The sequence below is a fragment of the Salvelinus sp. IW2-2015 genome, linkage group LG18 (genome assembly GCF_002910315.2).
Source record: "Salvelinus sp. IW2-2015 linkage group LG18, ASM291031v2, whole genome shotgun sequence".
Classification (NCBI taxonomy): domain Eukaryota; kingdom Metazoa; phylum Chordata; class Actinopteri; order Salmoniformes; family Salmonidae; genus Salvelinus; species Salvelinus sp. IW2-2015.
The window spans coordinates 12,978,875-13,006,418 of NC_036858.1; the positions used below are offsets into that span (position 1 = coordinate 12,978,875).

Consider the following 27,544-nt stretch of genomic DNA (forward strand, 5'->3'; position numbering starts at 1 on the left):
CGGGTTCCAAGTCCGGGCTCTGGCTGGGCCACACAAGGACATTCAAAGACTTGTCTCGAAGCCACTCCTGCGTTGTCTTGGCTATGTGTTTAGGGTCGTTGTCCTGTTGGAAGGTGAACCTTCGCTTCAGTCAGAGTTCCTGAGCACTCTGGAACAGGTTTTCATCAAGGATCTCTCTGTACTTTGCTCCGTTTATCTTTCCCTCAAGCCTGACTAGTCTTCCAGTTCCTGCCCCTGAAAAACATCCCCACAGCATGATGCTGCCACCACCATGCTTCACCGTAGGGATGGTGGCAGGTTTCCTCCAGACGTAATATTTGGCACTTAGGCGAAAGAGTTCAATCTTGGTTTCATCAGACCAGAGAATCTTGTTTCTCATGGTCAGAGAGCCATTTAGGTGCCTTTTGGCAAACTCTAATCGGGCTGTCATCTGCCTTTTACAGAGGAGTGGTTTCTGTCTGGCCACTCTACCATAAAGGCCTGATTGGTGGAGTGCTGCAGAGATGGTTGTCCTTCTGGAAAGTTCTCCCATCTCCACAAAGGAACTCTGGAGATCTGTCAGAGAGACCATCAGGTTCTTGATCACCTCCCTGATCAAGGCCCTTCTCCCCAAAACTTCTTCCATTTAAGAATGATGGAGGCCATTGTGTTCTTGGGGACTTTCAATGCTAGAGAAATGTTTTGGTACCCTTCCCCAGATCTGTGCCTCGGCACAATCTTGTTTCGGAGCTCTACGGACCTTATGGCTTGTTTTTTGCTCTGACATGCACTGTCAACTGTGAGACCTTATATAGACAGGTGTGTGCCTTTCCAAATCATGTTCAATCAATTGAATTTACCACAGGTGGACTCCAATCAAGGTGTAGAAACATCTCAAGATGATTAATGGAAGCAGGATGCACCTGAGTTCAATGTTGAGTGGGTCTAAATACTTATGTAAATAAGGTATTTCTGTTTTTTAATTTTTTWGACGTTTTCTAAATATTCAAAAAGCCTGTTTTCGCTTTGTCATTATGGGGTATTGTGTGTCGATTGATGAGAAAATGTTTTATTTAATCAATTTCAGAATAAGCCTGTAAGGTAAAAAAATGTAGAGAAAGTCAAGGGGTCTGAATACGAATGCACTCTAACACTTTGTATTTCGGACAAAAAGTGAATTGCTTTGCCAATTTCTTTTGCAGTATTACGTTAGTGCCTTGTTGCAAACAGGATGCATGTTTTTGAATATTTGTACTTTGTACAGGCTTCCTTCCTCCTTCCTTATTTTCCCTCTGTCAATTCGGGTAGTATTGTGGAGTAACCACAATGTTGTTGATCCATCCTCAGCTTTCTCCTATCACAGCCACTCAACTCTGTAACTGTTTTAAGTTACCTTTGGCCTCATGGTGATATTCTTGAGCGGTTTCCTTCCTCTCCGGCAACTGAGTTAGGAAGAACGCCTGTATCTTTGTAGTGACTGGGTGTATTGACACCATCCAAAGTGTAATTAATAACTTCATGCTCAAAGAGATATTCAATGTCTGCTTTTTTTATTTTGACCCATCTACCAATAGGTGCCCTTCTTTGCGAGGCATTGGAAAACATCCCTGGTCTTTGTGGTTGAATCTGTGTTTGAAATTCACTGCTCGACTGAGAGACATTACAGAAAATTGAATGTGTGGGGTAGAGATGAGGTGGTCATTGATAAATGACTTTGATATTCCACTTTGATATTAGGAGGTATTGTGTTTAGGCCAGTGACAAAAAAATCTAAATTTAATCCATTTTAAAATCAGGCTGTAACACAACAAAATGTGGAAAAAGTCAAGTGGTGTGAATACTTTCTGAAGGCACTGTAACACTCCCTCTCTAGATTAGCATGTATTTTCACCCTGACCAAAAAGCACTAGAAATGCCTGACTCAGACACACCATCAGATAGGTGTTTCTACACCCATAAGCATAGTTTGAACAGTAAAAACTGCTGCCAAGAATGAGAACGTAGGAAACCTGGACAGATTATTTAGCATTATTAGCCTTTTAAGCTGGCACAGACATGACACATGATAAAAAAAAGAAAACAGTAAATCCAATGTTACACCTACACATTACACATTTATAGTTAAAAAGGTCCAGTGTGGGTTCCCTACAGTCTCAAAATTTACAGAGGTAGTGGAAAATAGAGTACAAACAGAAATAGACGGAAGTTACAATGACCAAGCCTGAAACAGAGGCTAAAGCATAGATAGACATACGTTTCTCTGGTGCCGCCCTCACCAAGCAAATATGTATCTCTGGGCAGATAGCTGACTTACACTTGAATGGTCCTTCATCTACTTTAGGTAGGTTCCAGCACAGAAGCACATAGACAAACCAGACCTCCACCATAATACGCAGCACGGTGCTGAGCAGGTAGAAGCCCACAGTGCCCCTGTCTTTGTGGAGATCAATCACCATCTTCTCTGGGGGTTCAGATTCAGCCACACTGACACTCTTCCCCTGGGCCTCCAACTCCCCGGTAGTTTTCCTCTGCCGGGAACTCCTCTTCTGGGCAGCAGAGCGGAGGTGGGAGGCAAAGAGCTCCATGAGGAGGACAGACATGACGAGGAGGATGAAGAAGAAGTTCCAGGCCACCATGACAGGCTTGTCAAAGTGTTGATTGAAGCAGCCTCGGGTGCACAAGTCCTGGGTGGTGTTACAGCTGAAGTCCGCGTCCAGCTTGAACCAGGGCATCTCGGTCACGAACAGAACCACCAGGCGCATGCAGAGGAAGCCAAACCACAGCGAGCGGCACTTGTAGGTGGTAGTGGTGTCCACTGCTGTGCGGAGGATTGGGATGAGCCCTGTTACGATGGCTGCCATTATGTCTGCTCGTCTTTGTTATGAAACTACTGTAGCAGTGATCTAGCAAGAGAAGAAAGGTACCACATTGGGCAATGTATACATGTTCACATATTTGCATTGCAGAGCAATAAAAAATTATTTTGTCAACAATAATATTCAACGTTATAAGAAATGTTGTAAGATTACAATAAATATCCAAATATGCTTACAACCACACTTTAATTTCAACACTTTCCCCTGGTGTATTTGACATATAGCTGCTGTAATAATAGGAGATGCCAACTTACCGTTAAAAGTCATTTCCATGAACTTCAAAGTATGTCTGTTGAAAACCTTTTATTAGGTTGTAAAATGGCATTGTCATCAACATCAGTGTTACCATGTCTCACCTTTTATTCTGCTGACTCAACCCAATGGTACTTCTCTTTTTTCCTCAGTGACCCTCCCTTTTTAAACTATTGTTTGTATAAGTCTGTGTGTCAGGTGTTTTGGTTGAAAATATGGTTCTATTCTTTGTTATCATCATGCTTTTGATGATACCATAGGCAACTATTATATGTATTTGAGTCTAACTGTAATATGATGTTATCATATACCCTGAACGTATGTCATATGTAATTGCATATTATTAGGCATAAGACACGATGATTCTTCTCCAACAGGTCAAGTTAGGCATTCAGGTTTTTCTTAAAAAGAGCCATTTCACAAGAAAGCAACTTCAGTCCATCAATGCTACGAAGTAAATTGTTTACTTACATATTCCATCGCAAAAATTATGAGAACTGAATAGAAATCAAAATACCCAACAGTCCATGGGAAAAAAAAGATGACTTAATATCATGACTCAAACAATGTTATAGCCTATGTTTAGACATAAATGACCTAACTGTGGAATTAGGATGAGTAGTTTAGCCTAGACACTAATCAATATACACTGAGTTCACAAAACATTAAGAACACCTGCACTTTCCATGACAGACTGACCAAGTGGATCTAGGTGAAACCTATGATCCCTTATTGATGTCACTTGTTAAATCCACTTTAATCAGTGAAGATGAAGGGGAGGAGACAAGTTAAAGAATGATTTTTAAGCCTTGAGACATGGATTGTGTATGTGTGCCATTCAAAGGGTGAATGGGCAAGACAAAATATTTAAGCTACCTTTGAACAGAGTATGGTAGTAGGTGTGAAGTGTACCGGTTTGTCAACTGCAGCACTGCTGGGTTTTTCACTCTCAACAGTTTCTCGTTTGTATCAAGAATGGTCCACCACCCAAAGTTCATCCAGCCAACTTGACACAACTGTGGGAAGCATTGGAGTCATCATGGGCCAGAAAACCATGTGAAACGCTTTCGACACCTTGTAGAGTCCATGGCTGACAAATTGAGACTGTTCTGAAGGCAAACGGGGGGGTGCAACTCAATATTAGGAAGGTGTTCCTAATATTTGGTGTACTCAGTGTATAGCCTATGACACAAAACAATACATTCTTATGAACAAATCATGATAATGAAATTTGAAATAAGTTGATGACAGATGTCAGGTTCGTATAGTATAAAACATAATGTACATTATATAGCATAAATAACACATTTTAAATCCCAAATACATGTCATCCTACACACAAAACAGTTGAGGGCAATTTAAAGTGAAAAGTCTCATTATTTCAAATTGTTATCAATAGGCTATCAATAACCTTTGTTCAAGGATGGGAATTAAGCCATTTTTTAACCATACTATTGTTCAAAATATTCAAGGCATCTGGCTGTTGAGTCATAATTCATTCAACACAAACAGTTATGGTCTTTTCAGAGTCGGCCTTCCTTATCGATATACATGGGCGTGGTCTGAAAGGTCACAGGAACAGTCACTGGAATCGTCACCGGTATAGTCAGACAAATTGCACCAGGTTCAAGAGTAGACGAGGAAACTTCAATGGGTGGAGGTGGCGAGGGAAGAGGCTCTGTGTGTGCAATGTGTGTGTCAGAGAGGGGGAAGGTGGGCAGAGGGTCGCGGTGGGTGCGTAAGTGCTTGCGGAGATAGGCGGCAAACAGAAAAGCTTTGCTGCAGTGGGGGCAGACGTGGTTGCGGTTGGTCGAGTGGATCCGCTGGTGTTTCCGCAACCCAGCTTTGTTGAGGAAACCTTTGCCGCAGCTGTCGCAGACGTGGGGTCGCGGTTTGGGGTGCATCTTCTCGTGGGCTTGCAGGTCAGACAGCAGTACAAACTCCTCCCGGCAGGTGGCGCATACGTGTGGGCCCATGGGCAGGGGGGCCACGGTGGTGGAAAGAGGGGAGACGGTGTGAAGAGCCTCATGGGCCTGAACCTCCTCCCAGGTCCCAAAGGTGACGTCACAGTGTGAACAGGAGAACTGGGGGAGGGAGGTGTGAGCGAGGAAGACTGCTGCAACTGTCTCAGGTACCGCCTGCTGCGGTAGCAGCGCAGGCCTCTCAGCCAGGTGAGTGCGCTCGTGCTTCCGTAGGCTGGAGGAGACCACGAACGACTTGAAGCACAGGTCACATTTGAATGGGCGCTCGCCGGAGTGCACCCTGCGGTGCTTGTTGAGACTGGAGCGCTCGGCAAAGGACTTGCCGCACTCCGTGCAGGAGAAGGGCCGCAGCCCTGTGTGCACCAGCATGTGACGCCGCAGGTCCCAGGACGCCACAAACGCCTTGTCGCAGCTCTGACACTTGTAGGGCCGCTGCCCGGAGTGCACCCGCTGATGCACGGCCAGGTCGGCAGGCTGCCGGAATCTCTTGGCACACTTGTCACAGGGGTAGGGCTTGAACCCTGAATGGGCCCTCTGGTGCCGGCGGAAACTGGAGGGGTCTGAAAACATCTTCCCACACTGCGGGCAGAGGAATGGCTTCTCACCCGAGTGAGTGCGCAGGTGAGACTGATAGGAGGAGAGCTGAGTGAAGCCTTTGCCACACTGCTCACACTGGTAGGGTTTGCTCTGGGAGTGAATGCGGAGGTGACAAGCCAGGGAGGAGGAACGGGAGAAAGCCTTGCCGCAGTCTGAACACAGGTAGGGCTTCTCTCCTGTGTGAGACCGTTCATGGTTCTTCAGGTCTTTCAGCTCAGTGTACGTCTTCCCACACTTATCACAGGAGTAGGGCCGATGGCCCTGGTGGTTGCGCCTGTGCTTCCGGTAAACAGAGGGGTCGGCAAAGCTCTTCCCGCACTCGGCACAAAAATAGGGCTTCTCCCCCGTGTGAGAGCGCAGGTGCACCTTCAGCTTGGACAGAGTGGGGTAGCTCTTGGAGCAATGGGGGCAGGAATATGGCCGCTCGCCGCTGTGCTGCGTCATGTGAATACGCAGGCATATGGCCTGCATGAAGGTCTTGCCGCATTCGGTGCAGACAAAAGGCTTCTCCCCTGTATGGGAGCGGCTGTGGTTGCGTAGCTCCGTTGGGGTCTTGTAAGCCTTGTGACACTGATCGCACTGAAAGGGGCGCTGAGCAGAGTGAGAGCGCTGATGCTTGGAGAGCTGGGCTCTGCTGGGGAACGTTTTGCTGCACTGAGAGCATGGGTGCTGTTTTTGCTCCTGCTGCTCCTTACTGTGGGCAGACAGCTTATGGCTCCGGAGAGCCAAGGGGCTACTGAAAGCCTCCTGGCAGGCAGAGCATTTGAAAGAATGCTTGGATTTCTTTGGAGGTCTGCCTTTGCCTCTCTTTTTTACAGGGGGCACCTCTACCTCCAGCTCTTTGCTCTCCTCACTCGGTTCAGCAAGGGGGGTGTCTTGCTCTGTAGGTGGTGGGCTGCCAGGCTGGGGAGAGGCCATCCTTTAAGTTATATGCTTGTGATGCTAAGGAAATTAGAATATAAGAAAAAGACATAAGAGAATCTGAAGATGACACATTCTGTCATGCATTTCTTAATCAAGCTTGGGAAATGTTCAGTAGACAGTAATGATTTTACAATCATATAAAATAGTGAGCAGATTGAAACTCGATCCAAGATCATTTATATCATGTTTTCAAATATAATTTGTACTGGCTGAGAGGACATGACAAAGGCACTTAGGTAGCAGTGGGGAACTAGTGAACAACGTTTCATTAATAATGTGGAGGGGTAAATCTCAAAATGGCTGGCATTAGGACCTCAGGGACAATTCAACTAAACGCTTGTTATAAAGGAAGTTGGCATGAAAAACACGAATCTCAAATAAATCTAATTTCTTTGAAAAAAATAACGTGCGTTTTGCAAGTTAAATTATTACTGGGGTGCATATATCAGGAGACAAGAATTCAATAAAAATGGGCAATTGAAGCGATTTTAGCGTACTTGTGCTAAACTCAAAATGGCTGGCTTTAGGACCGGCTGAACAAGCTCATTCGCCCTCTGGGGTCATCCTCGCATGAGATGGCCCCGCATCTGTATTTGGAATAAATGTGTATTATAATATTAAAACGATTGCTTACCTTTTTATCTTCGTTCGGGCATTCGGGATCAGTTAAAATGTCCAGATATGAAGCCCCAATAACTGCGTTTACAGTGAAGCCCTATGATTGGTGTTGGTGGAGGAGGACGGCTTTAGGACCATGACGAGAGCGCTATTCTCGAGCGTGCAACAGTGCAGCACTTGCGTGGGTCACAATTTCTTGTAAATATTAAACGTTGGCTTTATGGATTTTCTCATATTTGACCAACTGTAGTGTATTTTACAGTTAGCAAGATGTCGGAGAACCGCATGAATGGCTTTATTTTTGAAGAACTGCAGGTAAGAGGTGTTCTATTGAGAGGGGAAATAATTAAATAGCACGCTCCTGTTTTGCCAAATGTTTCCATCGTTTGCATGGATGGTTGATGTCGCGCAGATGGGTTGTTAATTTTTGAATGAGCTAGTGCCTAAATGGGATGGAAAATGGGATGGAAAACGTTTTAGTCACCTAAGAAGTGTTTTAAATGTCAGTTTACGTACCAGTCCATCTTATAATTTTACATGACAAATCCACACAGTTTTGTAGACAACGCACAGTTATGTGCGTATGACAGAACGACGAAGGGGGACTTATTTTAGTGGTACACATATCCTGTTTCCTAGCAACAAGAACAGGAAGAATGTGTAATGGAATGGAATGAAGGAGGAAAAAAAGACAATTGAAGAAGACTTGTCCATTATCAATAACATTTTAGCTTTGTGGTGAGGAAATACATTGACCTGGATTTAAATGCCATAGGTTACATCAGAAACTACAGAATATATTTGACAGGATGCACGAATCAAATGGATGGTAAAAACAGAGTATCGCTTTTTGCTGCAATGTTTGTTTAGCTAGCTAAGCATGATGATGCTACTTGCTAACGTTACATAGCAGCTATTGTATCCAGCATTGGATTTCTCGCAAAACAACAACTTTTCCATAGTAGTGCGTGTTTTGACCTAACACATGAAATGTAGCTACTGGAATTCAACCATTTGACATTTTAAGTTGTTTTGACCAAGGTGGTGTTTTCCCACATTATTGACATAGCTATGCGGCTGGCTGTCGCGCTAGTCAGGGTATTGCTGTGTGTGCTAGCTAGCCACTTTCAACTTGAATCGGACAAAATCTTTTTGGGATAGTTTGAGACCGAGCTAGCCAACAAGTAACAAACTAGTTCAATTCCTACATTTAGTCAATTCTGATATATATATACATTTAAATTGCATGTAAATAAGTAAAACAATTGGTAATTCAGTTCACGGTAACGTTAACGACATTTTATGTCGCTAGGCCAAACAGGAAAAGTATTGCTGCTGTACACTGTATGAAGCTGCATATGATGAATGGAGAGTTTGTCATGTTGCGTTACTGAACCGATTAACACGATATTTGAGCGGAGTTAAATGTATTAGGCCTTGTTTATTAGCCATATTTCAATCTGAGATAAACTACCCTATGGTTCTTAAAAAATCGTAATAATTTGAAGTGTTTGTTTCAAACCACAACTGTCCAGTTTACAGTAATATGGTCTACTTCATCTCTAATGTATCATTGCCTGCTTGAATTGTATACTTCCAGATGAGACAAAACCCTTGTTTCAATAGTAAGTCTCACACCAAGCCTTTAACATTTTATCATCTAGCAGATGCTCTTGTCCAGAGCGACTTACAGGAGCAATTAAAGTTAAGTTCCTTGCTCAAAGGGCACATCGACAGATGTTTCAACTAATCGGCACAAGGTTTCGTACCGCTCTTAACCGCTAGGCTACCCGCTGACTCCTTTAACATGTTAATAAAAAATAATATAGGTGTTGCATCAGTAAACTACAGTTTTAATAAAAGTTTGTGCCAATTGCATTAGTAGGCCATGATTATCCCATAGTTAAATAAATAATACATTGACTGCAAATTATGCCAAATGACCAGATCTGTTTTTTTCCACAGCCCTCATGGTGTACCTGCAGCCTTTCTACCCCTGAAATTAAATTCATATTCAATGGAGTGGTACTAAATTATCCAATCGCATTCTTGTGTTGCCTTCCTATTTGGACCGTACAATAGATACGCTCTTGTTATACAGAGGAGCTGGGAATCTGATGTATTTTCCCCTCAATTATCTTGCTCAAATATGTGCAGTACTATCCTGTAATGGCTATGCAGGAGCCTGGCAGGACCAAAGGCTTCCCTTGCAAACACTGTGGCACAGTGTGTTCCAACATGCCAAGCCTTCTGGAACACATGGATAGTCACTCCCAGCAAGAGGAAGATCGCAAGTTCAAGTGTGATGAATGTGGGCGGGGTTACAGGCATGCAGGTAGCCTCGCTAACCATAAGAAAACACACGAGTTGGGTACTTTTCAATGTCCAGTATGTGCTAGGAAGCTATCAAACCCTCTGGCCCTGAAGAGCCATCTGCGCATCCACACATCGCAGAAGAAGTACTCCTGCATGGATTGTGGGAAGGCCTTTAGGTTAGCTACTCAGCTGGCCACCCATCAAAAGGTCCATCTATCCAGGCAGTCAAAGAGGAGAGCTGGTAGGAGGGCAGCTGCAGAATATTCTCCAATTGAGAATAGAGATGAAATTGAGGATAATGAAGACCTTCATGAGCAGTTGGTCTTGGTGGCTGACCAGCAAGACACAAGGATGGATATTATATCTGATAATGGCCTTAGTCAGGAGGAGGCAGAGATTATCCCCATCTCAGCTAATTACAGTGAAAACCTAGGCTCTGACGAACCAGGGGATCGACCTTTCAAATGTGATCAGTGTGAAAAGTCATATAGACACCATGGAAGCCTGATTAATCATAAAAAGTCTCACCAAGTAGGGATGTTTGAGTGCCCTATCTGTTTCAAACAGTTCAATAATCTTGCTGCCCTCCATAGTCACCAGAGAACCCATAACAAGTCCAGAAGTGGGCCAGACACCCGTTCCACTGAAGTCACTTACGCAGGCACAGCACAAGAGCAGTTTTCCCCCTCAAACAGGGAGGCTGCTGTACATTTCTGCCACCTGTGTCAAGTGATATTTCCTAATGATGATGAGTTCCAGGAACACATCCAAATGCATAATTCTTCCTCTATGTCATTTGGGCACATTCAAGGTTCATCTGATGGTTATCATGGCACTTATGACCATAGTGTCACTCATTCTCCTGACTCAAACTTTCATTCAACCCCTCTAAACAATACTCCATCGATGGATAATCAGGGGGAGCAGATCAACGATGTTCAAATATACTCTGACCACTCCAGTAACGAATCCACCTTGAACACTCAGCAAGAGCCCGCAATCTTGGATTCAGAGATTTCTGCGGACGATCTAGGGAAGGCAGAACAGTCCTCAGTTACAGAAAATGTTGAGCGCCGCTTCAAGTGCCAGGTCTGTGGCAAAAGCTACCGGCACGCAGGGAGCCTCATCAACCACAAGCGGTCTCATCAGACGGGCATTTACCAGTGTTCCATCTGCCGCAAGACTTACCCACACATGGCTGCCCTCCGCAGCCACATCCGCATTCACAGGGCCCATCCGTCCTCCTTCAACCTCAGCTCTGAAGGAGACTGGCTGTCTACCGAGCCCCTGACACTGGAGAACCAGCAGGCCTGCCTTTCCTCTCAGGATGGTGACGCTAGCAGTATGATGGCGCTCGCTCAGGAGAACAAGGGTGTACACGACAATGGAGGATCATTCCACGAGCAGTTTGACTCCACCTTTCCCCAGGAAAGAACTGTGCACCTACCTCACGACGAACACCTGATGGAGAGGCACATGTGCGCCGACTGTGGCGAAACATTTGCAGACATCGCAGGGATCAAGTCGCACATATGCCCCCAGCTACAACAGCAGCAGGAGGCCATGTCAAATGATTGCGACAGTAACCTAACCTTCCAGGACACTAATGGCCAATGCTCCATGGGAAATCCAGGGGATCATATAAAATTCCAGGGACTGAATGGCAGCCCTGTGCAAAGGTACTTTGGTGAACACAACTTCCATGAAGTCATGAATGGGGAGCAGTTAAATAGTGGTGATGGCGAGGAGGAGGATGATGAAGATGATGACGGAGAGCTCTATCAATGCTCAGTGTGTGGGAACCGCTACACAAGCATGAGGGCTCTGAGGAGTCATCTTCGTGGCCACACTCAATCCCATGATACTCCTACAAGCTCTGGCCCCTCCTCCATGTCCTCCCTCGAGGCTGAAAAAGAAGAGGACCTTGGAGAGAGACAGCAGGTGGACGGGGGTCTGATGATCTGCAGTACTTGCGGAGAGAGTTTTGCCAAGAAGCAGGACATGCTTGCCCATCAGCTCTCGCACCATAAAGCACAGGCAGATGACGCTAAACACGTACATATGGACAATAGTAATGGAGCTAGGCACAAAGAGGAAGTTGACAGCATTATCTGTGGAAATTGTGGTACATTTTGCACCAGTTACCATCATCTTGAGACTCATCAATGTACAGCAAATGGGCAAAGTGAATCTGGTGATGAGAGAACTGAAATGGGCAACTCTGTCAACGGTAAAGAATTAGGACCAATGAAAGCGGATTTAGACAATGGTGATCGCCAGTACAAGTGTGATCAGTGTGGAAGAGCATACAGACATGCTGGCTCCCTTCTCAACCATAAAAAGTCCCACAAAACGGGAGTATTCCGCTGCATGGTTTGCCAGAAGCGCTTCTACAATCTACTGGCCCTTAAGAACCATCAAAGGACCCACTTTGATGTTAAGAGGTAATTGCTCAACGTAATTGCTAACACAGAAAAAAGTTGTCTTCTACTGATAAGTGTCCATGTTATTTGACATCATGTATATAACCAGAGAAGCTACATTGTACACATGCGGTAGACCCAATTAATTTGTACTACTACATACTAAGGTTTAGGTTATTACATTGTTATAGTTGAATTTGCCTAAATGCCAACAAATGGTGATTGGACCCTGCCCTAACAGCAAGCATTTTCTTTTACAAGTGCTTACGTACATGTAAAATAATCCAAGGATATATTGCCTATAAAATTGCTATTGCCATAGATGTACTTTGTCATAACTTCATTCATGCTCAAATGTTCTGTGCTTTGTAAACAGGATTATCCTCTCTCTTTGTCCCCTCGTCTAGGCATACTTGTAATGAATGTGGGAAGGCATTCAAGATACAGAAGCAGCTATTGAACCACTTAAGAATTCACAAGGAGAACAAGGCCAAAATACAGGAGCTCAACAATCAGATTCAGGCCCTCATGCAGATGAATGGGGCCGGGTCAGAGGGAGGAATGCACTCGTTAAATGCACCTGCCAATCAATCCGCCACCACCACCCGCAGAAAGCGTAGGCCAACCCTCAACCTAAAGAAACCCAGTGTGGGGGAAGGGGCTCTGACAGCGTCTCAGACTGAGGTCAAATCAGAGGGGGCAGGCGACCCTCGCCCCTACTCCTGTGACCAATGTGGGCGAACGTATCGGCACGCAGGAAGTCTGGTCAATCACAAGAACTCTCACAAGACGGGTGAATACTACTGTTCTGTTTGTAACAACACCTACTCCAACCAACTGGCTATGAAGAACCACCTGCGCATCCACTTCTCAGTTAAAAAGCACAGTTGCCAACACTGTGGAAAGGCCTTTAGGGGAAAGAAGCAGTTGTCTAACCATATTTGCGCACACCTCCGAAAGGATATGCCTGGAGGGGTCAGGGGAAGTGGTCGCAGACGCACTAGAAACATTAAATGTAAGCAGTGCAGACTGACATTTGTATCTGCAGACCAGCTCACAGCCCATACCTGTGGGTCACTGGCAAACTCATCAGAGAGCAGTGATGGACAAACGAGCATGTCCTTGAAAAAAGAGGAGCGACCATTCACCTGCAACATCTGCAATCGCAGCTACCGCCACGCGGGCAGTCTCCTGAATCATAAAAACACCCATAAGTCCGGCCACTTCAGCTGCACGTTCTGCTCCAAGCCCTTCTCTAATCCCATGGCGTTACGCAACCACACACGAATTCACACACAGAAGAAGAAGCATGTCTGCCTGACCTGTGGGAAGGCGTTTCGGCTGGCCAGTATTCTCCATAACCACCAGAAGGTCCACACTAGGGTGGCCAGCCACTTCAGCTGCCCAGAATGTGGCAAGAGCTTCCAGGGCAAGTCTGGGCTGAAGAGGCACCGCTGCCAGAGCAGGGGTCCGGATGACTCGGCTAAAGCTGGTGACAGCTATCACAGAGATGGTGGTGGAGACAAGTGCTTCATGTGAGTTACTGTCTCATAATCAACTCGTTATGTAAGTCCTACTTCTTCTTCGTGGATGTTATTAGAATGATCCACTTTTTTTAGTCTTCTCCCTTCTGTTTTCATGGTTTTAATGGCTATTTTTTATGTTTAGTTTTAGGGTAAATCTATAATTATTTCCTCTCTTTATATTCTATTAGTAAAAGCAATGTTTTCTTTGCCAATTAATGCCCAATGTAAATTATTTTCATGAACAGGGATTTTAATATGTCTCTCTACTGCAGGTGTGACCTGTGTGGACGCTCGTACCGCCACTCTGGCTCCCTGCTCAACCATAAAAAGACGCACTCCGAAAACCTCCACCACTGTACCTTGTGCCTCCAGACTTTCCCCGACCCCATCGCCCTCCAGGTCCACTCCCAGATGAAGCGCCACTGCTGCCCAGACTGTGGCAAGACCTTCTGTCTCGTCTCCCACCTGCAGAGCCACATGGAGGTGCACTCCAAGGAACGCACCCTGGTCTGCAGCCCCTGCCATCAGAGCTTCCCCAACCCGGCCAGCTACCAGCAACACCAGGACCTGCACCACCGGGCCCAGGGGCATTACCAACAACACAGCATGCAATTAAAGGACAACCTAGGCTGGGGCTCGGGACTGGACCAACCCGTGGGGATCCAGGGCATGCCCAAGCTGGTACCGGCGTTTGCCCACATGCACGGCGGCATGCCCGACCCTCAGGACCAGCAGGAGAGCAACGAGGCTCACTGCACAGGGGTGAAGAGCCACGTGTGTGAGCACTGCGGCCGCACCTACCGCCACGCCGGCTCCCTCCTCAACCACAAGAACAGCCACAAAACGGGCTCCTTCTTCTGCTCCGTGTGCCAGAAGGAGTTCACTAACCTGATGGCCCTGAAGAACCACAGGCGCATCCACACGGAGCCCAAGCGCTACCAGTGCCTGGAGTGCGGCAAGGCCTTCCGCGTGTCCACCCAGCTCATCTGCCACCGGAGGATGCACACCAAAGAGAAGCCTTTCTCCTGCCTGCTGTGCGACAAGAGCTTCTCCAGCAAGTCAAATCTGCGCCACCACCAAAAGATGCACCAGAGCGGTGCCCAGGTTTATGAGTCCTCCTTCAGCATGGATGCTAACAGTTTCATGGACTTGGACATGGGCTCTTTTCTCTGAGTCGAGTCGGGATTCAAAAGGTGAGGGTTTTCTTCAACCCCTCAGACCATTGTAGAGTCAAATACTTCTTATGTTAGTCTCCCCTGGGCCCCTATCAGTAATTGTAAAGTGACTGGTGTTCCTCAAAGCCCCAGTAGGGACGGCGTTTAGTCTTGATGCTGAGCTCTTCAAAGCTGCCTCACAAACATTTCATTTTTTTGGTTTTGGTCATACACTTTTGGACTCGTGGAAGGAATTCCGATCTTACCTCTAGTAGGGATTGTGACACTAAAAAGTCCCAGATTGGATTGAATGTTTGCACAAAGCCATTGAATCGTTTAGCGCTATAGGAGTGAGGACTATAGGACATGATTTATTTCCTCTTGCTATCTATTACTGTGTTTTGTGCCTCCGTAGGTTAATTTCTCTGCTGTGCTCATCAAAAGTGTGGGCTGTATATTTGCCCTTGAATCCTGTTCAGTGTTGCCATAGGTTAGAGAGAAGTGGTCAATTGACCTTTTGTGATGTGGTTTCAATAAGGACAACCCTGTCGCTGTAAGGGAGATGACCTCTAGTCCTACCCAGAGGATGATATCAAAGGTATTTACTGAAATCATGAAATCAAGTAAATGGTTTTAATAATGATAATAATATTTGGGTTCATGTGTGAGGCATTGTATGCTAAATGGACGTATTTAATAATTTATTCCTGTTCTTTTGATTTATTTTTCTGTGTATACTTTGATAGATCACAGTTATCAATGAATGTTAACATGTAAAGAAGACCTTGACTTTTTTTAAAGAAATATCCTATGTAGCGTCTATGGAAATTCCTCAATCTATAATTCCATTATTCTCAATTGGTGCAACTCCAATACAGGTAGGAATGCATAAGCCCAGGATAATGGTCTTGCTAGCACTCAGGTTTTTCATCTTTAAAAGGAAAATATCTGATGTGCAAAGCATTGTAGATAATCATCGGTGTCTGGGTTGGGCATGACTTTCTTGTTTCTTTTTTACATGCGCCATTTCTCACCCATGTCTTGTTAAAATAAGAATTGTAGCCTTTTGTCCATAATTCCCCCCCCTTAAAAAATTGCATGAATGTTGCAATACCATACGCATGCTTTTGACTTCTCAAACTTTTAAAAACACGTTTGAGTGATAGTCCTTAAAATAAGTCAAAAGTGTAGAATTATTGTGGCGTGAAATCCTAGTCTCCTATTTCTCTCATTTTAATGGTTATTTTATTTATGTTGAAATGTATTATGGATTCTTTTATAACTTTGAAAAGGTGGAGATGAATCTACGGAATCTTGTTCTAACCACTCACTTAACACGAGCTTTAAGTGTTAGCAAAGTCAATATCGTTGGTTGCTAACTTCAACCATGTTGACCGCAACGTTTATCAAGAAGCAGGTGTTGATCACCACTATTTGCGAAATGGTTTGGTGTCTTTGGAATCAGCCATTTTCTGGTCATAACTTAACCTTTACATAAACGTGCAATTATCTTTGGTTTACTATTCCTACCAGAAAAAGTGTAGAAAACAATAAGGTGCCTATCATACACAAAACAGTTATTTTTCAGTCACACTGTAATGTCAAATGTTTTGGAAAACACAAGTAGGAAGCAGAGGCCCTTTTTTAGGTTTAAAACAGCAGAGGGCCTTTGTTTGAGGGTGTTGTATCAGTATACCACAAGGTGTTTTTCTTTGCTTTCTTTATGCCTTGTATTTCATATATTATGAATTGTAAATATTTCTGGGACCGGTAAGATGTATAAAATACCCTATCAAAGAGCCTTGCCAATTCCTGAAACTGATATTTAAAGCTATCACAGTTTATTTAAGAGAAATTATAGCATATAGCTACAATACACTGTAATAATTACAACTTTTATAGTTCTCTAGGCCTGTATCATGAGCACATTGTTAATAAGGCGTCAGCTCCCAACACTTCAAATTGCACGTGAGCAGTCGAGATGCATGCAAGTTGTTCTCCCCATTCTACCAATATTGTAAGCAATAGGTTGCCATTTTAGAGATGTTTAGTGCTCATTTTGCCAGTACATGTTATTTTAGTAAGTTCACATCTTGTGCATAACATTTTTTCTCATTGTTGTATCAGACATGCTTGTCCACTGGGTAAAATGATATTACTTGATTCAGGAGACAAACCACGTGGCCATCCTGACACAGAGATTCTACAACTCACACAAACGGTTACTGCAGAAGTCAGAACTACTGTACACTTAGAATAGCTTGCACGGTGATGGCAGACTTACCAACATCTAAACAGAGACATTCTTTTTTTGTGTTATTTGGATTGGCAATAAATACATTATGGTTCATTTCTGTAATTCGGCTCTCATACCCTAATTACATGAAATTGCAACCATGTATTTTAAGCCATGAAGAATTTTAAATGGTCTGCATGTAGAGAATGTTGCCAGTTCATCTCCGTTTAAACCTTGCAAGTGGGAAGGTGTCAGATTTACTATGATCTCTTCTGGCACTTGTTAATGTACGCCTCATTTTTTGACATGACTACCCCTGTCATGTGCATCTCCCACAGTTATGTCAATGTTTTAAATAAAACATTAGCTGGGTTCTCTGTACATTCATAGCAAGACTTTCCTTTACATGAAGTTACTGTTAAATTGGTTATAGTATAATTAAAAGCATATGCCACATTTGATTTGAATTTAGTGTTTGAAAACTCAAGTCTGAAATATTTTATTTATATAACCTTGTATATATTTTGTCACTTTGAAATTTAGATTTTTACTTGTTAGTACTATGAACTTAGCTAATTAGAAACTTAACAAATCAGTTATTAAAATTAAATGACTTAAAATACATTGTGTTGGTAATTTTTTGAGTTCCATGTCCTTTTCAAACTTGGTTTAAATTATTATTTTTTAACATGAAGAACCTGATTCCAATCCAACACCTGTCTCCTCCACACAATAGTACCTGGTTCCAAAACATATTGCTTCCTACACACAATAGTACCTTGTTCCAAACCAAGGCCTGTCTCCTACACACAATAGTACCTAGTTCCAAACCAAGGCCTGTCTCCTACACACAATAGTACCTGTTTCCAAACCAAAGCCTGTATCCATGCAACACAGTACATGGTTGTAGTGACTGCAAAATGTGTGCATTTGGACAGTTGTTGAACAACTGCTAGATTCAGTCCGTAGAGCGGAAGGTTCGTGTTATAGCACAAATTTCCGATTGAGCTGACATATGCAACGTTTACGGTGAAGGCAACCGCGGGATTATTGCCTTCAAATTTCGATCGTGCTATAGCGTGGCTCTTCGGCGCTACGGATTGAATCTAGGCCATAAAGTTTATACATCAACAAATCTATGGGAATCATAATTTTATTCTATTTAACACACAAAAGTCAGTTCATTTGTAACAATGCTTATTACTACACTAACCCATGTACATAACCCAAACAGACGAGAAAAGTACATTCACTAGGGCAATATTCAATCCAAATACGGAAGTTTAGCGTTATGGTGTCATTGAAATATAAAGGCTGTGTTTCCGCGTTAGCGGAGACTGCATTCATGGTAAATGCCGCATATGACGGCTCAATCTGAAATGACCTTTACACTGCTATTGCACAATCTGTACCACTTCACCGATAAAGATTGAATAGAGCCCTAAATGATTGCTCAGTAACAAATCTAATTGGTCAGCTGGTGTCAGAGGTTTTACAAACAACTTTACAGGGGTCCCTTCGTCAGTATTTATTCATACATTTAGCTGTTACCACATGTAACTATAAACATTAGAAAATATATCATTCAAAATAAATAGATATGAAAACAATATCTGTATAAAAATTGTCCAATTACCCTTTTCTTGCTGCTGGTATACATATCCACTTAATATTGACAAGAAAGTAATATTGTCAGTAATATGAAGGAAGTCATATTCAGCCACATTATCCTGACACACAAGCCCTAAAATGGTGCTCTGAGTTAGTTTGAAGATGAGTACACAGTTATACCATGGTTATACATTTCAATAGGGTTCAGCTTGTTTTTCCCTAAACTRCAATGTTCCTTCCTGGGTTGGCAGTCAGTGTCTAATAGTGTTTAAAAAAAAATGTCACACAACCATTGACTCATCTCCATTGTTTCAACTGTTTCAACACAACGCTAAGGTTTCCCTATTTGTCCATCGGGAATGGATTTCATTGCAAAAAGAAGAAGAAAACGGTATAAACTACACCAGGGATTGGCAACTGGCAGAAGGGCTTAGTCAGGGTCTGAACTTACTGTTGCGAGTTAGAATAGTAGAATACACAAGGTGCAATTTAGAAATTTGGTTGTGCATCAGCAGTTTTTCTCGTTCCTCAATTAGCCCATGTCAGCTAACCTTTTATAGATTGGTAAATTAGTCTAGCACCCAGCTATCTAAACTTGTAGTAATCGTGGTCAAATTACCACCCGGGGGGCCCCCGTTGATTTTGTTAGTCAGTCTCAGTAAGATATCATAATTAAAACTGCAAACAATTCTCTCCACCATATTGCAAAATGTGTAGAATTGGGCGGTGGCACAACTGCGGCCCCTCATGATGTTTTCAGATATTTTGTGGCCCCCACCCCCATCTAAGTTGCCCATCCCTGACCTATACAAACACATTCCCACGGAATTCTGGACCACCTTGAACTTTTCCATCACGACAGTTTGCAAGCCCCTGTGTTATGCTACTTATCCTGCATACACACATATTACAGTATGATGGTTAAATGACCTGTGTAAGAATGTCCAATACGCTTGAGCAGTTTCATAATCAGTTAACTTATTTTCCCCTTTGCCTCTTTTGATTGGAAGATCCTAGAGAGTACAGTGCACAATACTGTTAAAAGAATTCTACTCCTTTAAAAATGATGAGTTAAAAACAACAAGCTCTAAGTAGCTCTAAGTGCATATAGTTCCTACATGGAAACACAGACTGGATAAATTGCCCTAAAAGTACATTCAAATTGCCAAAATGTGCCCAACATGAATTTATAATCTAACATTTCCCTTTTACTTTTCATTACCATGAGGACGTTAAATAGAAACCTTTTACTCTTATAGAAGTACAGTATGTGAAACCTGGCCCAGGAAGCACGATTGTGCTGTATTCACTTTTATCCTGCTGATGGCAAGTCGAGGCAGTTCGGTAGTTGGTATTCGTCCTAATAAGCTACAATAAAACAATAGGTGTTCAAGCATTGACAGTAATGGTTAGAAATCCACATCATTCAAGATGTGTCTCATGTTCAGTACTGTTTTTTAAACTACTTATTGATTGAACAACTTACTTATCGATAGATTATTGGAACATCTACAAAAGCTCAACCTGGCATCACTACTCAAAGGCCATCATTTCAAAAAGAGCTGTGAGAGATACTCTTTACTAACTACATTGTCTTCCTCAGAGTACAGTCTGACTGCAGACAAGATAGGGGATTGACAGCGCTAGTTAACACAGTTCTATGTGAGAGCTCCGTTCCGTAACACACTGAGTGTATGTGAACACATCTTTACTAACAGTATAATAAATTAAATGGTCAAACTCCACTCAAATAATACCCTGTGGTCAGGGTATTGTATCAAAATGATTCTGTTTCGGTTGGTCATCCAAAGATGTTCCCTTGGTTCTGTCACATCAATGTCAGAAGGAAGATGAGGCTGAGGAAGTAATGAGAGATTTGTTAGTTAATTCCCTCTTAACATCCCCATTATTTCAAAACATAATTACAAGCAGTACAGAAATATTCACATATACTTATGTAGGCTACTTATAATGTAGGCTACTTATAATTATGTATAATAATTGACAGCCGTTATCATCGACTGGTCACACATCAACAAATTTGAGGAAGGCACACTTACTGAAATGTTTACGCTTGGTAAAGAGGTCCCGTTGTCTCTTCAATGGGTTCTGCAGAACAAGAAGACGATGCTGATTTTCTTTTATGTATTTTCACCAGAACCCAAAGAGGTCAATGTGTCTTAATGCTACAAACATGTGTGCCTCTATCATCATGCTACAATACGTTTCATGACTGACAATGTTAGTTTATCATGAGATGGTAGCCTTGAGCCCTACCACGAAGGGGCCTCTTCTGTGCCTTGCGTCGATGCACCATGACTCCAATGATCAATACTGCAGCGACCAGAATAACTGCCAGCACAGAGAAGCTGGAAATGGCTGCCAGTCTCCAGACATCAGATCTTTCCTTGGTGAATGTGCCTGAAAGGGGACATATTGGTCGAAAGGCATACAATTAAGCATTGGTTATTTGCATGATTTAGTTGTAAGATATAAAGGTTGAATGTTCCTTAGCTAAGGATTTGACTTACAAGTGTTACAGGAAGGGGTCTTTGGATACTGCTTGCATGATGAGCAGGATACGCATTGGTCTATGTCTGAACTCCAGAACTCTGAACTACTGCATAGGTCTGTGAGAAAAACATAAAATGGAGAGACAATGCTTAATTCTCTTACAGCTTTTACCCGTTTGAATGACAACAATTTGTGACTCAATTTGCTCATTGGGGAATGTTCCTCTACCTCACCAAAACAAATGAACTATTGGAAGAGAGAGAGTATATATTATTTTCCCTCAACATTGGTCAATGAGAACAACAGATCTGCCCGAATAGTCTTTTAGACAGCAACCTAAAGTATGATTTATCTTACTGTAGATTTTTTTAAAACCTGCCAATAAACAGGTATGAACTTAGTCCGCAGTCTGAGAAAGGAATTGTTTTTTGCCCAATGATAAAGAAGTCGTATGACATCAAGTCCAAAGAAATAGAGAAGATCCGAGAAACTATGCGTTTCCTCTTCTTATGAAATGAGTTGGGGAATTCCTTTGATTTTCTCGTACTGATGCACTTAATATGCAAAGTAGCATTACTCATTGGCTTTGCGCGCACAAGCATGGTGAGACGTTGGTGCGTGAATGGCAGGATGTGTGTTATCAAGATGAGGTTCTGACACATTGTTTTGGTGTGTTTGACTTCTAGAGAAGGTGTGGTGAGACTGGGAGTAAACATTACCATAACATGACATAGACTGGATAGAAAATGTCTACAGTGTGTCCCTTGAGAGACACTAAACCGGAAACCTCACATCCTTTTAGAGAACCCACAGACAGCAGTACCAGACTCATTTCGAAGAGGCGTGTGTCAATTTATATCTAAGGTGATTAAGTATGGAAGAAAAGGTCTGCAATGTTAATTCAACCCGGTAAAGAATAAAGCCTGATGGTAAATTCAATGTAGTGATCACAGCACTTAACATAGATAATGTGATGAAAAACCTGTTACTTTACAGAGTTAGGGTTACTCTGACACTGCTTGTCAGGTTTGACATCTCCACGTCAATAGCTTCACTCATTGAAGTGATGTAAAGTATCAATGAGATAAAGCCTACAGTTTCCTCTTCCTTGAGCTCGAAGGCCACACAAGTGGTTAGAGGTCTAGCCAGTGATTTGTGACTTTGTAATTCAGCATATAAACCACATGGACAATGTACTTTGAGAAAATGGTTTGTTACCGGACCAAATCTGAACCAATCATAGACATTTATGTTTCACAAGTTTGGACAGTACAGTACAGTACAATAGAGTACAGAGAAGTAGAGTACAGTACAGTACAGCAAAGATAAGTAGAGTATAGTAAAGCACAGTAGATTACAGTACAGTAAAGAGAAGTAGAGTAAAGCGCAGTAGATTACAGTACAGTAAAGAGAAGTATAGTAAAGCGCAGTAGATTACAGTACAGTAAAGAGAAGTAGAGTAAAGCACAGTAGATTACAGTACATGAAAGAGAAGTAGAGTAAAGCACAGTAGATTACAGTACAGTAAAGAGAAGTAGAGTAAAGCACAGTAGATTACAGTACAGTAAAGAGAAGTAGAGTAAAGCACAGTAGATTACAGTAAAGAGAAGTATAGTACAGTACAGTAGAGCACACTAGAGTAGAGGACAGTATAATGTACTGTACTGAACTATACTTTACTGTACTGTATTCTACTGTACTTTACTGTGCTGTACTGTGATGTCCAAACTTGTGAAACATGGACGTCTATGATTGGTTCAGATTTGGTCTGGTCCGGACCAACCAAATTGGGTCTTGTTTGGGGTCGGATCTTTTTAGAATAATAGCTAGTGTGTAGAATATTACCCATATATGCAAAGGATGATATTGCGTATTTATACCTTTGTGTACCTTTTCAGGATACATCAACATGAAGAGAATGCATAATTCTGCATTTCTGTGTAGTACAGACCCATGATGTAATTCCATTACCGTAATTCTGTTAACGGGTGTAAATCCACTTCACTTACTAAAGTTTAATAACCAAAAATATATTTTTTCTAACTCAAGGTGTCATGTAATAGCTGATACCCCATTCGTTCTGCAGATATCTTTGAATCTTAATTCAGAGCAGATATTTAACAGTTTTTGGAAAATTTGGTCGCATAAAGAACGGAAGGAAATTTTGCCGTAATTCTGTTGCCAAACTTTGCATCTGCACAGTTCTTCCAGTAAATGTGTTTTTGTGAAATGTTGTATGTAAATTGTTCAATGTACAATGTTGTCCTTGTGCATCAATGGCTTTTGTTTGGCATACATTTTACAGTGAAAAATCAGAGTCTGAGTGGTGTTCCGTGGAATTGCCCATCAGCTGCTTTGAAACTAAATGAAACAATACCATAAAGATCAGAGCTGAGTGACACAATGATGTAAGACAAAGGTGTGCAGGAAATTGGAGACAAGTCAACACTTGCATTAAATCTACAGTATCAAACAATCAGTTGGAGTTTCCATGGTGAGATACTATTCATGAAGAAGCAGATTGTGCATGTTATCAGGAATTGTTGTGTATTCTCATCTGTGTTTGACTTCCAGGACTGGTCATGTTAAAACTGATGTGTGAACATAAGCAATCAACACATTTTGGGTTGTGACAGCATCACCACCTGCAAAATCCTAAATTCACCCATGGGGCCTGGATGAAACCCCATTTCAGCATTAGCTATATTGTTGCCCTGGACAATAATGAAACAGTCTCACATGCATTTAAGACATAATACAGTTTTGTCTGATGTCCACTCAGCAATAAGAGCCACSCTAGAAAATAACCTCAATATAGGAATTATTGTGCTGGGAATGGGAAGAATTATATTGTCAAGTTCAAAGTCACCATTAAAAATATACATCTTTTTGGAGTCCACAATTTTACTTCACTTTTACCTCTCAAGAAAGGAAAGAAATGATATGCCAACTATAAGTGTCCCATCAATCAGGTCTGTCCTTTTCACCCATGGGCATGGATGGAGTGAAATAAGGCGATTGGAATGCGGAACCGGTGAGAAGGCAGCTGGTAGAGGAAGCAACTCCATAAGCAAACCTTTCTTTTATCAGACTCCATTTGAGTAGCCATGCGATGATTCCATGATGGTCAATGAAACACGAATTCCCATGCGATTAAAAGTTTGATAAAATAACGTTTCTTCGCATTTAAAATATAGTATTGAGATCGAAAAGTACATAAGCATTTTCTTTGCCTTACATAGATCAAAGGATAATACTTCATATAATTCAAGTTTATCTATATCCATACAAGTTCAATTAAAAGTATTTTACTTACTTTGTTGCCCGTTCACGCCGTTTAGGTTCGCTACAGTCGCAATGACAAGTCCACAAAGCGCACAGATAATGTTTGAAGCCATGGTTCTTGTATAAACGAAATTCCCGAAAGTTCATCTGATGAAAAGCCTGTTTTGTTTTTCACCATGGAAAAGCTAGCCTCACAATGAGTCACCCGGAGTAGTCTGAGCCTTGTTTTAATAGAGTACACACCCACGCTAACAGTTCAACTCCTATGAGTCATTTCCTATGTACTGTACCCACATTCTGAGTACTGCGCGCGGAGCACAGCCGTCCGGACAGGCAGGGAACTTTAGAATGATAGAACATTTTACTTTCGTTTATTGTAGTAAAGCGAAAAATGTCAATGATCATTCACAATATGTATATTTGAACCAGCAGAACTAAAATACCATGACCGCACCCTTTTTGATTTTCCCTTAGCCAACTTCGGGGTGCAAAGTCTGTAAAGATCTGGAATGAATTGTGTTCTCATTGTTATTACCACGCCTGTCACGTCATTCACTGAGCACTGCCAAAAAATACAAATATCTGTCACTTGCATATGGATCCCATAAGCAGTGAAGAAAAGCACTTTACACTGGGGTTGAATACGTTCAGGGTTGTTTAAAACTTCACAGAAGAGGAACTTTTGTGATGCAAAGTTGTATTTTTCTGAGAAACACTACAGGGAAATTTATACAATTACAGAAGAGGATACTCATCTTGGTTCACATGAGTAGGTTCTATAACTGTTGCAGTGTTTTTTAGTTTTTTTCTCACTCTCTCATATTTGTTGTATAGTATGGTATATATTATTTTGTATGGTCATATGCATATGTAACACTTGACTGTCAAATGAGCTTGTTTTTTACCATCCTCAGGAAGGAGCAACATCTGTAAAAACACAACGCATAACCCCTCCTCCTATATACAGTATTGGGCAACCAAATGTTAGGCACACAAGTGGGAACTACAACACTCACAGACTCGTGCACATTTGATACTTCTGCTTTTTTAGCAAGATCAAATGCTTTCCCATTATTGACCGCCCAAAATGTTTAGAAGAGGTCAGAAAACCCTAAGATGAGGAAATGTATTCAACATTCAACTCAACTCATGATGCACAAGTTAAAGTTTTTACTAGGAAAACAACTTCTACACTGTGAAATACAAAATGATCACTAGTATGTTCCAAATGACATGTAATGTTCATATCACACAATCAGAGCCCACACTCTCTACTCATTTATACCAATCCCAATACCCAGTAAAACATTACATCAAAATATTATAGAGGTCTTATTTTGAACCGATACATAACATGTTTTTTGCCATTGACTTTAGATCACCAGTCTCACTGTGGTTTTTTGAGGCCAGTTATGATTTTAGTTCTCACAGGAGCTAACTTCAAACACATTACCAAGCTCTCATTATACTGTTAACATCATCAGAACAGAGGAAAATGGTGTTCAGAGGTTCCATTAAAGGCAGAATATGGTTGTAACAGATGTTTTGAGACTAATGTACGAGTAACCTTTAACAAAGTAGTCTTGGAGGACTTGGATGGGACAGCCCATTTAGTATGACACTCATGAGCTGACTATTCCACTGAAATGATGTCATCAGTAATGAGGCACTAAAACCTGCAGATGTTATGTGTGACTGAGTCACTAGGTGGTAGCAACAGGATTGGTCATAACTGGCTTAACACACGAAGATCTAGCCCAAGGTGATCCTTAATAACACTCCTTTTTGTGCTGATTCTGAGACAAACTAAAAACGGCCAACTTTGGGTCGAATGATTCCTATTGACAATAGTAAGGCTTGACTTTCAGATTGTCCGGGGCAAGTAAAAAAAAGAAGTGTCAGACAAGCAAAAGATGAATCTATGTTAAAAAATAAATGTAAAAATAATAATCACAATATTAAAAAAATTATTTGAATAAGAATATGCTTTTGAGCAGATCTATCTGTAGCCACATGTGGACATTTGTTGATATTCCTTGCTGGTTAATGAGTTATTAGCCCAGTTATAGCTAATTGTTGGTCAGCACACGGTCATGAAAATCCTGGAAATGTAATGTTGTGCGCATCAATCACCTGCATGTGTGCAAATGTGTTTGGGTCCGAGGAGAGAAAGAGAAACATTGAAGCGTTTGTAATTAACTAAGCTTAACCAAAAAGCAGCATTTTATAATAAACCTACAGGTTCATGCAGGTCATTTTTATCTATCAGAAAGACCTTTACTTGACAAATAACTGAGATGAGCTCTATTTCAAAATATAACTTTTCCCAACCAAAAAGGCTGTTCCATGCACAGCATAGCCGCCAGCTACTAAGCAACAACTTCTAGTAATAAAATAAAACTGAACATATTTTACTCTGTTCTTTTGAAATACATTTTCTTAGTCACATTTTTTCTTAAAAAGGTCCAATGCAGACATTTTTATATCAACATCAAATCATTTCTGGGTAACAAGTACCTTACTGTAATAAATTTCCATTAAAATGAATAAAAATATTTTTTGCAAAAAACTTTCTCAAGCAAGATTTTTTGTTAAGACTGTCTGGGAGTGGTCTAAGTGGGGAGGGGAAAACTTGCTGTTATTAGAAGAGAGGTTTGGAACTCTCTTTGTTATTGGTTTATTAACCAATTTCCCACCTGGTGATGTCACCAGGCAAGCAGAAACTCCTACTCATGCAAACAGGCTGATTTGAAGGTCCTGTGTATATTGTATTTTCAACCACGAACTATCAGAAAATAACACATACATTTTGTTCACACTTTTACAGTGTTTGTTTCATCAGGTGTTGTACAATGATACAAAACACAGGAAAAACACAATTTGGACTGCACCGGGCCGTATAAGACCTGCCAAAACGTAATTATAATGGATTTCTGTGTGATGACGTAACACTTCAATTGTGGTGCTTTGTGTTTCCCCCCCCCTCATTTTTACAGATAGCCTACAGTAAAATAAATGAATGAAAATGCTACTGTGTTCTTAGAAAAATAAAAATCTAGAAGTCTAATGTTAGCCAAGACCTTCATAAACACAACCAAATTATTATTTTGGGGATAGCATATCTGAAATGTATTTATTGGAAGTTGAGGAATAAATCTAACACCATTGGAAAGCTGGTATTCCCCCTCTATTCAACATTGGCCATGTCATTCTGACGTTAAAATCTTAGAATAGCTTCATAGTAGCCTCCG

At 41.9% G+C, this 27,544-nt stretch overlaps 4 protein-coding genes across 8 annotated transcripts; 1 reads left to right on the forward strand and 3 right to left on the reverse strand.

Moving 5' to 3' along the window:
* Positions 1-1,995: 1,995 nt before the first annotated feature.
* Positions 1,996-3,458, reverse strand: gjz1 (gap junction protein zeta 1). The gene is made up of 2 exons (XM_024008368.2): positions 3,110-3,458; positions 1,996-2,882 (listed from the first exon to the last, which is right to left on the reverse strand). The coding sequence occupies exon 2, from the start codon at positions 2,838-2,840 to the stop codon at positions 2,133-2,135; it is 708 nt and encodes a 235-aa protein (XP_023864136.1). The 5' UTR covers positions 2,841-2,882; positions 3,110-3,458; the 3' UTR covers positions 1,996-2,132.
* A 92-nt stretch (positions 3,459-3,550) lies between these two features.
* znf668 (zinc finger protein 668) lies at positions 3,551-7,416 on the reverse strand. The gene is made up of 2 exons (XM_024008197.3): positions 7,245-7,416; positions 3,551-6,628 (listed from the first exon to the last, which is right to left on the reverse strand). The coding sequence occupies exon 2, from the start codon at positions 6,602-6,604 to the stop codon at positions 4,631-4,633; it is 1,974 nt and encodes a 657-aa protein (XP_023863965.1). The 5' UTR covers positions 6,605-6,628; positions 7,245-7,416; the 3' UTR covers positions 3,551-4,630.
* On the forward strand, positions 7,372-17,507 carry znf646 (zinc finger protein 646). 5 transcript variants are annotated; one of them, XM_024008196.2, is made up of 4 exons: positions 7,372-7,543; positions 9,194-11,988; positions 12,375-13,502; positions 13,766-17,507. In XM_024008196.2, the coding sequence occupies exons 2-4, from the start codon at positions 9,398-9,400 to the stop codon at positions 14,664-14,666; spliced, it is 4,620 nt and encodes a 1,539-aa protein (XP_023863964.1). In that variant the 5' UTR covers positions 7,372-7,543; positions 9,194-9,397; the 3' UTR covers positions 14,667-17,507. The 5 variants fall into 5 exon arrangements, with proteins under 5 accessions (XP_023863964.1, XP_070304405.1, XP_023863963.1 ...); XM_024008195.2 differs by lacking the exon at positions 7,372-7,543 and adding an exon at positions 7,854-8,057; XM_024008194.2 differs by lacking the exon at positions 7,372-7,543 and adding an exon at positions 7,855-7,966.
* Positions 17,508-18,020: 513 nt separating this feature from the next.
* LOC111978246 (tumor necrosis factor receptor superfamily member 12A) lies at positions 18,021-25,346 on the reverse strand. The gene is made up of 5 exons (XM_070448310.1): positions 24,325-25,346; positions 21,026-21,124; positions 20,772-20,915; positions 20,555-20,603; positions 18,021-20,350 (listed from the first exon to the last, which is right to left on the reverse strand). The coding sequence occupies exons 1-4, from the start codon at positions 24,404-24,406 to the stop codon at positions 20,563-20,565; spliced, it is 366 nt and encodes a 121-aa protein (XP_070304411.1). The 5' UTR covers positions 24,407-25,346; the 3' UTR covers positions 18,021-20,350; positions 20,555-20,562.
* Positions 25,347-27,544: the final 2,198 nt, after the last annotated feature.